Below are 12320 nucleotides of genomic sequence, written 5' to 3' on the forward strand. Positions count from 1 at the left end.
CTGGCAATTTTTTTATTTCTTTCTTATTGGTAGGTTGTTTTTCCTCCAATGAAAGATATTTTTTATAATTTTTAATGGACAAAACTAATGCATTCTGTCCTAATCATAAAGACCCAAGCAATATCCACAGATATAATATGTATCAATTGAATAATGAAAACAAGTTTATATAAGTAAAAAGCAATAGAAGAAAAGCAGTTTGCACATAAAATGTAATGTGATATAGGATTTATTGTATTTTTTCTTTTTTCTGTACCAATTTTCAGCCTTTGGGGTGTTAAAATTTTTGCATTCAAACTGCACTTATAAACAAAGTATCAGCACAGTAAGACAAGAGAGAGGACAAAATTAAGGCTACATATGAGATTTCTTGAAATCAAGCAGAAACACAGCAGTTGGCAAAGTCACAGAAGACACTACTTCTGCCTCTCTCTCATGGCAAGGTTAGTTTTTCTTTTTAAACTGGTGATCAAGATATAAGGTTGTAAACATTTTCCTTTCGAAGTTCATGAGCTGAACAACCTTACTCTCTTCTGATAGTCACCATCAACTTTGAAGGGCCATTTAAATGTCCCAGTTATTCCCATCTCATTCTCAAAACTTCCATTACCACACTCTGATCATGCTGGCAGATGATCTCATATCTGCCAACAGCAATCATTGGGCGTGGAAAGGGCCACATATTTTCTAGCAATGTGAAATTCTTAATGGAGCTACAGTGGAAAATAACAGGGTTCGCTGAAAGACAGTAGAATAGAGTCTAAGTTCCTGAGACAGAAGTCCAGAGACAAAACACGCTGCTATGCAGTGGTGGAGAGACTACTGATGACAGAGAGAAACGCTCAGGTGGAGAGGCACAGCTCAGTGTCGGAAACAGTGGGAAGACCCCAACCAGAAGTAACAGGGACTAAAGAAACTGCAGGGTATTAAGTCCACTTGGAAGACACGCTTCAGCATCTGAAAGTCATGCAATCTACCTGTAGGAAAAATTCTCATTAAATATGAAATATTAAGAGCCTGAACTAGTAATCTGCTGGCTCACAATTTAACAGAACTCCAAGATAACTTTAGTGTGGAGGACATTAAAGGCCTACCTTTCCAAGAAAAAAGAGAAAAACAAAACAAAAACAATCTAACAAAGAGAAACAATGAGAAGATAACCAGCCAGAGAGTTGGGCAATTTAAATGAACTTTATCTGTTGGTGAGAAAATCCCTCGGGAATAATCAAATTTTCTCTGCAAGTCTCTTCTTGGTGAAGAGATGATGAAATCAAGTTAGATTCATTTTTTTAAGTCAAGGCCAACCAAAGACAGGCAAGAGACAGAAAGACTAAGCAATTCAAACAGAGATATTTGGATAATTTGGGTCAGTTACTAACAAACTTCACCGAAAGCCTTGAGATTGAAAAGTCACATTAATTCATGAAATGCAGTATTCCTTTGCCTCACTGAAGACATAATTCGTAGAAAGCTATATGCATACTTACAATACAACAGAAAAAGAATACGTGCAGCTAAGTAATTTAGGCTAAAAGGATAAAAAATGTAGAATAATTCAATGAAGCTAAGAAAAAAGTATGTGCATGAATAGACATATTCAGAACTTGAAATTAACACTAATTTATGAGGAAAAAAAAAGTATTGGCACTCACCAATTTTAACCTCTGTAAAGGTATTCTGCCTACATCTATCTGTGTCCTTTCTGGGACATTAGTAAACCGGACTTCTGGGACTGCAACGGCGCACATGACATGGGCCCACCTACAGGAAACGAGACAGAAATGTAAACAAATGTTCCCTAAACTTAACACGGCCTGTACTTCACCAGGAGGTAACAATTCACATGCATGAGAAACACACAGATGAGAAAGCAAGCCCAGAGCACCTATGTCCATCACAAACAGACTCTCTGAATTTTAAAGCTATTGGATGATACCTGGATAGATTCAGTGCCACACCTGCCCACCACGGTGACAAGAACAACTAGGTGAAGACCAAAGAATTACTATCATTGTATTTATACATTTCTACATGTGACCTGGAAAATACTGAGATGCATGTCTGCTATTTCACTTGACATGAATTATAGAAGTGTTTAATATACTTAAGATAATTAATATGTGGCAAAAGATTAGTTCAATTAATAAAAGGTATGAAAATGAAATGAGTATACCACATAATCTTTTTACGTAATTCTGATGTCATGAAGCAAACCAGAACAAACAGCAAAAATTCTCTAAAAAAATTAATACAGATTAAGTCTTTCATTAAATTGTTTCTTATTGCAATCCTACTATAATCAGAGGAACCAAGAGATAAGGGGAAATGAAACTTAACTTGTTCCCTTGTTTCCTGCTAAAACCCTTGTGCTCAGTTCAGTTCAGTTCAGTTGCTCAGTCATGTCCGACTCTTTGCAACCCGATGGACTAGCACACCAGGCTTCCCTGTCCATCACCAACTCCTGGAGGTTACTCAAAACCTTGTGTATCTCCTTTCAAATTCTGAATCACTTCAGAAAAATGACAACGTCCTCATTAACACTATTAAGTTTCTCATAAATCTTATGCCTCAAACAAACATAAAGACTCGAGTTTAAAGAGATTTTGAAAGAATTATCAAATTTGTCAACTTATTTTTAAGTCAAAGCATGTTATTTCACTCACATAACATAAGACTCCATCCTGCTTTTAAGACCACCAGGAGACAGAATAAGCATCAATCCCAACATGGCACTCTTTCATATCTACATAAATGCTATAATTTATAGCAAACATTACTTCTTTTTGTCCTAGTCCAAGGGAAGGAAGAGAAGTCCTTACTGCCTCCATCTTTGCAGGAACTGCCTAAATCATCTGGCAGTCTGCACCACTCATGGAACAGTCCCAGAACCAGTCAATAGTTTTTAGCATAGTGTCAATCACATTAACCAAGACTAAGAGATGAACATCCAAAATTGAGCACACACAGTCTCTTAGACTAAACTTTACCAACATAGAAATGATGAATGCTTTTATTCTCCCTTATAATCGGTCAGAAACATGTCTGCATGCACATGATTACATGACATTACATTACTCCAGGAGTCTCAACTCCAGTGTCCATGGGGCCAGGCAGGATGAAACCAAAAAACATATACTGGTAAAGCATGGTAACCTAGAGAAGGTCTACTCTCTTTAGGCCAAGTTCTCATCCTAACTGGTTACTGTCATATAAAGATGCACAATTATTTATCCAGTAAAGATGAAAATCTGAATTTTTATATAACTCTCAACTTTTAAAATCTGAATTAAATTCATAAAATGGTGTCAAGTAAAACATATCTTGGGGCTGGATGTGGCTCCCAAGTGCCAAAATACAACCTATACCTAAATCATTTCTACAAGTTTCTAATTTATAGGAACCTATAATTTGCTTTGGCCCCATCTTAAATGATTAAATTGGGTCATAAAGATAAAATTCAAGCAAAAATACATTTCAGCTGCTGCCATAGAAACATTACCCATCTTTTTTGTTCACTTATGAATCTCTTATATTTTCCAACTGTCCCCTTTAAACTGTAAAATCGATCTTTTCTCCCTGTGTTTCTATTTTAGAATATACATTTTCTTGTTAATTTACTGGTGTTAAAAGTAAATGGTTTTGTTCTAATACTATGATTATAATTGATTTCATTTATCTGAAGATAACAGATTTCACTGTTTTCAGGCATATTCTGCTTTTATTACAACAGCATTCATCAAATTAAAAACAAGAATTCCAATGGCACAAGAATACGGGCTGTCTTCAAGCTCTGTTAGTGAAAGAGGGGTTACTCCTTATGATGTCAAACACAGAACAGACGCAGACTGAGAACACCTTTCCCCAGCAGAGGTGAATGTGCTGTCAGTAATGGTTTCTGGAAACATGTACAAAATCTCTACCTTGCACCTGAACAGCAAGAGCTGTGGAAGAGGGTGGGAGGCATGTTCAGGAGAAGGGGACATATGTATACTTATGGTTGACTTATGCTGTTTTATGGCAGAAACCAACACAACATTGTAAAGCAATTATCCTCCAATTAAAAATTATTTTAAAAAGATCAAATATTTTAACTTATTAATAAAAACAAAGCTGTGGAACAAATGTGTACAACAATGAGAAGCAAAGCACGCTATAAACCAAGAAGTTCAACACTCAACAGAGGAGAAGGAAATGATGAAATTCTACACAGTTAACGCACTACTTACTTATTGTTCTTAGTTTCCTTAAGAGCACCCCCTCTCAAATTGCAGAGACAGCACTCCTAGGGCAGAAACAAATGTCACACAATTATTACAGTCATGTAATAAAAGTCAGCACTATTTATCTAAATATCCCCATACAGTCTATTTTTTTATTTTAAATTAAAACTATCAGGAACTTCATGAAGGACTATCTCTTTAACAGTTCAAGAGAGATGGGAAGGTGAGAGACACACACCCAAAAGTGTTCTGGGTGTGTGCATCTCCTGGAGGGAACTGTCATTATCCTTGCATCAAGAACGCCACTGCTGGGGGAACCTGTGTCGCAGAAACTGGTGTGTGGAGAGGTAGGGACTAGAATTCCACAACAGAGGCACACACACGCAACTCGGTTCCCTTGAGTTCTAGGAATCCATTCCTGTATACAGGATGGCTGAAAACAGAGTAATGGCAGGCTTTGTTCTAATACAGGGATAAGCAGGAAGCTCTTTATAAGAACACTCTTCACAAAAGTATCACTTGGGTCTTTCTACGGGCAAATAGTGTTGGAAAAATTATTCTGATAAATGCTGGCCTTCCAGAAAAACAGAAAACAGTGCCGTAAAATGTATTCCTTTATCTTCCCCACATAGACTATATATTTGGCACGTTAAAAAGTAACTGCATTTATGTCTTTATTTTGGGCTGCACTGGGTCTTTACTGTGGCGAGCTAGGGCTACTCTCTAGTTGTGGTGCAAGGGCTTCTCACTGCTGTGGCTTCTCTTGTTGCGGAACACGGGTCTAGGCCATGCTGGCCTCAGTGGTTACTGCAGGTGGGCTCAGTAGTTGCAGCTACTAGGCTCTAGCACACAGGCTCAACAGTCGTGGCACACACGCTTAATTCCTCTGTGTCATGTGGGATCTTCCTAGACCAGCTATCGAACCTGAGTCATCTGAATTGGGAGGTGGACTCTTTACCACTGAGCTACCAGGGAAAGCCCTCTATTTTTGGCATTTTTATGTGTCTTAGATTGGCATATACTTTTCACTCCAAGATGACCCCCTTTACATAATAAAGATATACTTATCACTTCTCATTACAATTTTATGAAAAACTCCATAAGAAAACATGGCCAAAGAGTAATGCAATGACTTCTGTTGGCCTAGAATTTTTAACTAAATAGCTAAGCAACATTTTTATTTTCAACCTCAAGCTTGTACTCCCAGTTTACTGCACTAGTATCTTTTTTTCAATAGTTACAGGTTATTTGGTGGGTTTTTTTTTTTTCCGTCAAGCTGTCTATATAAAATTTCTTTATCTATTCTCCCAGGTGATCTCCTTTAAATGATTTTGACAGCTTTGCCCAAGCCTGTGAAGATTAGATCCCTTTAACTTATCTAATAATAATGGGGTGTCAAACTCTGCAGAATTTATTTTTCTGAGAATAACACCAAAACTACTGAGGAGGATCAACATATCTACAGAACTCTTAATAGGGAGCAAAAAAAAAAGAAAGAAAATACCAGAAATGTTCAATGGTTTTATTTGTCTGGGAAGTCTCTACACATTGATTTGAAATTTCCCCGGTGATTATTAAAGGCTCACAGTAGCAAAAGGTCCACAGTAGCTGCCCTGTGGACATCCATTTGACTACATCACAAACCCAGCTCAAGAACTTAATGGGGAACATTCTTTAGTGTAAAGCCATATTCCAGGGGCCTTTCAAAGAACTGGTTTTGATGAAATACAGAATGAAAGGAAAATTTCACACTCAAAATATTGAAAATGAAAAATAGAACAATTGAATTATTCAATAACATCCAAATTATTCAGTAACTATTTCATAAAATGTTTTTGACTTTCAGTATTTTTCCAGTAATTCAACACACTTTCTACAGAGACAGAATGAAAATAAAACAAAACACAAGGTCAGATACTTTCATTCAATATAAAAAGATGTGAGTATGAAGTGGGAATGTGGGAAAGGAGAGCTGTAGACTGTGAGGAGTACAGACACTGAGAGAATTAGTTGTCTGATTAATGAAATTAGTAGTGAGAAGAAGCCTAAAGGGAAGAGGTGGCAGAGGTAAAAACAGCAAAGCAGCATGGAGGCTGCTCCATGCACCTGATTAGGATCACAAACAGGTCCATGTGCTGCAGAGAAGACTACAACAGGAAGAACATCCTGTAAAGTGGAACCTGCAGACGCAAGACGTTAAGTGGAGTTGAGAAGACTCTCACCTGCCACAACATGAAGCTTGTTCTTTCGATACCTCCCTCTCACAAAATCTAATGGACAATTCAAAGTCCTTGGTTCGCCTAACCTCCTGGCTGCATTCAACATAACTGATTGCGCCTAAAACAGCTTCTTCCTGTGGTTTCTATAACCGGACAGTCTCCTCATTGTCCTCCACCTCAAAGCTGATCCTTAGCTTTCTTTCACAGGCATCTTTTTCACACTCCTTAAACACTGTAATTTCTGTAGTAGGGCCTATTCACTCCTCTCTCCATACCTGTTTGCTGGGCATCTGATGCACTACCTTCATGCTTAGAAGGTCACTGACTCAAATATTTAACTTCTGTCATGTCTGACAATCCACAGTAATCTCAAACATATGTGCAAGACTGAACTCATGTCTTCTTCCCAAACCTGTACTCCTTCACCTTCCCAGCAGTGGCATCAACCAGCCATTCTAGCTCAGGTTAGACGGTATAATCTTCCTCTCATCTGAGATTGAATCAATTGAATTCTGTAACTCCCACCTTCCATGAGTTTCCCTCTAAACTGAACACATCCTTGACATTTCCACGTAAATGCTGATTCCTCAAGGAGCGGTCTCCTAATCCCCTGCTCAGTTACTTCCGTCTTGTTACTCTTGTTAACTATTTGTTGAATTCCTTCTCCTGTCTTCACTAAACTGTTAGCTTAGTGAGTGGCTGGCAGAAATTCCTTAGGTGACTCTTTATAACGACACCCAATAGAGAGAGCACCCTCCATAAGAATTTGTTAAATAAACGAGAAAATACGCCAAAATAGGCAGAGTGAAAATCCTGAAAATCATCAAAGCATCACAGAACTGCAAAGATTGTGTTCCCATACTTGTGGGAGTACTAAGGAAAGAAAACTTCAGGCTCCAGTGACTTAACATGGAGTTAAGAAACACTGATTCGACATAGAGTTATTTTCGCCATGATTTGCTTGAGTAGAAATCATATTTCTTAGTGAAGGACAAAAAAAAAATCTGTGGCCAAGTAAAGCTATTTTGATCTACATGATAACATGGTTTCTGTTTAATTCACTTAATTTGAAAAAAATAAGTAGGAAAGAATAAAATCATGTTCACTTATACCATTTTTCTTTTTTTGACTCACTATACCTCACGTAGGTCAAACAAGCTGGTCTGGTAGAAACACAAAGATGTCAAACTGTCAAGTCATTCATTTGTAAATTAATTTGAACTAGGGCTTCACTGATACCTCAGTTGGTAAACAATTCACTTGCAAAGCAGGAAACCCAGGTTCAATTCCTGGGTCTGCAAGATCCACTGCAGAAGGGACCTGGGTTGGGAAGATCCCCTGCAGAGGGGAAAGGGTACTTACTCCAGTATTCTGGCCTAGAGAATTCTATGGACTATACTCCATGGGGTTGCAAAGAGTTGGATACCACTGAGTGACTTTCACTTTCACTTCGTTTACTACTATTTATTCAGCAAGTGGAGGTGATGGAATTCCAGTTGAGCTATTTCAAATACCAGAAGATAATGCTGTGAAAGTGCTGCACTCATTATGCCAGCAAATTTGGAAAACTCAGCAGTGGCCACAGGACTGGAAAAGGTCAGTATTCATTCCAGTCCCAAAGAAAGGCAATGCCAAAGAATGCTCAAACTACCGCACAATTGCACTCATTTCACATGCTAGTAAAGTAATGCTCAAAATTCTCCAAGCCAGGCTTCAGCAATACGTGAACCGTGAACTTCCAGATGTTCAAGCTGGTTTTAGAAAAGGCAGAGGAACCAGAGATCAAATTGCCAACATCCGCCAGATCATGGAAAAAGCAAGAGAGTGCCAGAAAAACATCTATTTCTGCTTTATTGACTATGCCAAAGCCTTTGACTGTATGGATCACAATAAACTGTGGAGAATTCTTTAAGAGATGAGAATACCAGACTACCTGACCCGTCTCTTGAGAAACCTATGTGCAGGTCAGGAAGCAACAGTTAGAACTGGACATGGAACAACAGACTGGTTCCAAATAGGAAAAGGAGTACGTCAAGGCTGTATATTGTCACCCTGTTTATTTAACTTCTATGCAGAGTACATCATGAGAAACGCTGGACTGGAAGAAACACAAGCTGGAATCAAGATTGCCGGGAGAAATATCAATAACCTCAGAGATGCAGATGACACCACCCCTATGGCAGAAAGTGAAGAGGAACTAAAAAGCCTCTTGATGAAAGTGAAAGAGGAGACTGAAAAAGTTGGCTTAAAGCTCAACATTCAGAAAACGAAGATCATGGAATCAGGTCCCATCACTTCATGGGAAATAGATGGGGAAACAGTGGAAACAGTGTCAGACTTTATTTTTCTGGGCTCCAAAATCACTGCAGATGGTGACTGCAGCCATGAAATTAAAAGACACTTACTCCTTGGAAGGAAAGTTATGACCAACCTAGACAGCATATTCAAAAGCAGAGACATTATTTTGCCAAAAAAGTTCCCTCTAGTCAAGGCTATGGTTTTTCCAGTGGTCATGTATGGATGTGAGAGTTGGACTATGAAGAAAGCTGAGTGCCGAAAAATTGATGCTTTTGAACTGTGGTGTTGGAGAAGACTCTTGAGAGTCCCTTGGACTGCCAGGAGATCCAGCCAGTCCATTCTGAAGGAGATCAGCCCTGGGATTTCTTTGGAAGGAATGATGCTAAAGCTGAAACTCCAATACTTTGGCCACCTCATGCGAAGAGTTGACTCATTGGAAGACTCTGATGCTAGGAGGGATTGGGGGCAAGAGGAGAAGGGGACGACCGAGGATGAGATGGCTGGATGGCATCACTGACTCGATGGACGCGAGTCAGAGTGAACTCCAGGAGTTGGTGATGGACAGGGAGGCCTGGCGTGCTGAGATTCATGGGGTTGCAAAGAGTCGAACACGACTGAGCAACTCAACTGAAGTGAACTGATTCTTCAGGTTTCTTCCAAAATATAATTTCCTCCAGGAAGCCTTCCTTGCTTCTCCTCCAAGAGCAGCCTTTGCCTATGTTAATAGCTCAGTAGAAGACAAGATCAGACAGGTCAATTTTTACCTTTTCTTTGTTTAAATAATACTTTATTGTCAGAAAAGAAAACTGGTCAGTCTAAAATTAAATAGGTTAACTGTTGCCTGAAAAGCAGCTCGAGTTTTCTTAAGAATCTGTACAATGTCTGATATACAGCAAGGTTGGCACTGACCAAATATACTAATCGTATTAAGTATTGAACATCTTCAAATGAAGTGAAAGAATTGAATGAGGAAGTAGGAAGTGATAGTGTCCATCAGGACATTAAGTCAGTGAATTGGTTATCAATAATGAAAGGCTTCCATTAGAAGAATGGAGACGATATTAAAGGCCTGATTCATTTCAAAAAACATGCCAGAAACCATGTACCTTCAGTTCCGTTCAGTTATTCAGTCGTGTCTGACTCTGCGACCTCATGAATTGCAGCACGCCAGGCCTCCCTGTCCATCACCAACTCCCAGAGTTTACTCAAACTCATGTCCATCGAGTCCGTGATGCCATCCAGCTATCTCATCCTCGGTCGTCCCCTTCTCCTCTTGCCCCCAATCCCTCCCAGCATCAGTCTTTTCCAATGAGTCAACTCTTCACATGAGGTGGCCAAAGTACTGGAGTTTCAGCTTCAGCATCACTCCTTCCAAAGAAATCCCAGGGCTGATCTCCTTTAGGATAGACTGGTTGGATCTCCTTGCAGTCCAAGGGACTCTCAAGAGTCTTCTCCAACAGCACAGTTCTAAAGCATCAATTCTTCAGTGCTCAGTCTTCTTCATAGTCCAACTCTCACATCCATACATGACCACTGGAAAAACCAGCCTTGACTAGACAGAACTTTGTTGGAAAAATAATGTCTCTGCTTTTGAATATGCTGTCTAGGTTGGTCATAACTTTCCTTCCAAGGAGTAAGCGTCTTTTAAGTTCATGGCTTCAATCACCATATGCAGTGATTTGGGAGCCCAAGAAAATAAAGTCTGACACTGTTTCCACTGTTTCCCCATCTATTTCCCATGAAGTGATGGGACCTGATTCCATGATCTTCGTTTTCTGAATGTTGAGCTTTAAGCCAACTTTTTCACTCTCCTCTTTCACTTTCATCAAGAGGCTTTTTAGTTCCTCTTCACTTTCTGCCATAAGGGTGGTGTCATCTGCATCTCTGAGGTTATTGATATTTCTCCCGGCAATCTTGATTCCAGCTTGTGCTTTTTCCAATCCAGCGTTTCTCATGATGTACTCTGTATAGAAGTTAAATAAGCAGGGTGACAATATACAGCCTTGACGTACTCCTTTTCCTATTTGGAACCAGTCTGTTGTTCCATGTCCAGTTCTAACTGTTGCTTCCTGACCTGCACATAGGTTTCTCAAGAGATAGGTCAGGTGGTCTGGTATTCTCATCTCTTAAAGAATTCTCCACAGTTTATTGTGATCCATACAGTCAAAGGCTTTGGCATAGTCAATAAAGCAGAAATAGATGTTTTTCTGGCACTCTCTTGCTTTTTCCATGATCCAGCGGATGTTGGCAATTTGATCTCTGGTTCCTCTGCCTTTTCTAAAACCAGCTTGAACATCTGGAAGTTCACGGTTTCATGTATTGCTGAAGCCTGGCTTGGAGAATTTTGAGCATTACATTAGTAGTGTGTGAAATGAGTGCAATTGTGCGGTAGTTTGAGCATTCTTTGGCATTGCCTTTCTTTGGGACTGGAATGAATACTGACCTTTTCCAGTCCTGTGGCCACTGCTGAGTTTTCCAAATTTGCTGGCATAATGAGTGCAGCACTTTCACAGCATCATCTTCAGGACTTGAAATAACTCAACTGGAATTCCATCACTTCCACTAGCTTTGTTCGTAGTGATGCTTTCTAAGGTCCACTTGACTTCACATTCCAGGATGTCTGGCTCTAGGTGAGTCATCACACCATTGTGATTAGCTTGGTTGTAAAGATCTTTCTATAGTTCTTCTGTGTATTCTTGCCACCTCTTCTTTTTATCTTCTGCTTCTGTTATGTCCACACCATTTCTGTCCTTTATCGAGCCCATCTTTGCATGAAATGTTCCCTTGGTATCTCTAATTTTCTTGAAGAGATCTCTAGTCTTTCCCATTCTATTGCTTTCCTCTACTTCTTTGCATTGATCACTGGGGAAGGGTTTCTTATCTCTTCTTGCTACTCTTTGGACTCTGTATTCAGATGCTTATATCTTTCCTTTTTCTCCTTTGCTTTTCAAAATCTTCACCACACAATCAAAAAGAGTACAAAGTATACTAAAAGCAAGAAAACATAACATGACCAAGAAAGTAATCAATAAAATTAGAAGCAAGACAAACAAGGTATTAGAATTATTGGATAAGGTTGAAAAAGAGTCCGACACAACTTAGCAACTAAACAGCAGCAACAAAGAGAAAATAACAACCTATTCAATTTACTTATAATTGGATTCCAAGAAGAGGGAAACAAGAATAGATGAAAAAATATATATACTTGTAGAGATAATCGAGAACTTTCCAAAGCTGATAAAAGACATCCACAGAATCAAGATGCCTAGAAAACTGCAACCAGATGAAACATACCTAAATACTTAACAGTCAAAACTCTGAAAACCAAATATGAAGAACATATCTTAAAAGCAGAAGAAAAAAAAGACATATTCAGTAAACAAGTATATGAATTCCATCTGAAATCCAACCAGAAACATTGGCAGCAAATGGCAATGAAACAATATCCATAAAATATTCAAAGAAAAAAGCTGGCAAACTAGAATTCTATTTCCAGGGAAAATATCCTTTGAAAATAAAGATAAAAATAATCTTATAGAGACAAAAATCTAAGAGAATTTGTCTCCTAAGAATCCACACTATA

General features: G+C 38.8%; 1 protein-coding gene across 1 annotated transcript in view; it reads right to left on the reverse strand.

Moving 5' to 3' along the window:
- KDM4C (lysine demethylase 4C) overlaps positions 1-12320 on the reverse strand; it is a 400505-nt gene that overhangs the window by 123121 nt on the left and 265064 nt on the right. Inside the window, exons 16-17 of the mRNA XM_068973756.1 lie at positions 4227-4282; positions 1653-1761 (exon numbers count right to left, since the gene is read on the reverse strand). Of these exons, the coding sequence (XP_068829857.1) occupies positions 1653-1761; positions 4227-4282 (165 nt within the window). The remainder of the gene's footprint in view (positions 1-1652; positions 1762-4226; positions 4283-12320) is intronic.

This window comes from Capricornis sumatraensis, chromosome 6 (genome assembly GCF_032405125.1).
Source record: "Capricornis sumatraensis isolate serow.1 chromosome 6, serow.2, whole genome shotgun sequence".
Classification (NCBI taxonomy): Eukaryota; Metazoa; Chordata; class Mammalia; order Artiodactyla; family Bovidae; genus Capricornis; species Capricornis sumatraensis.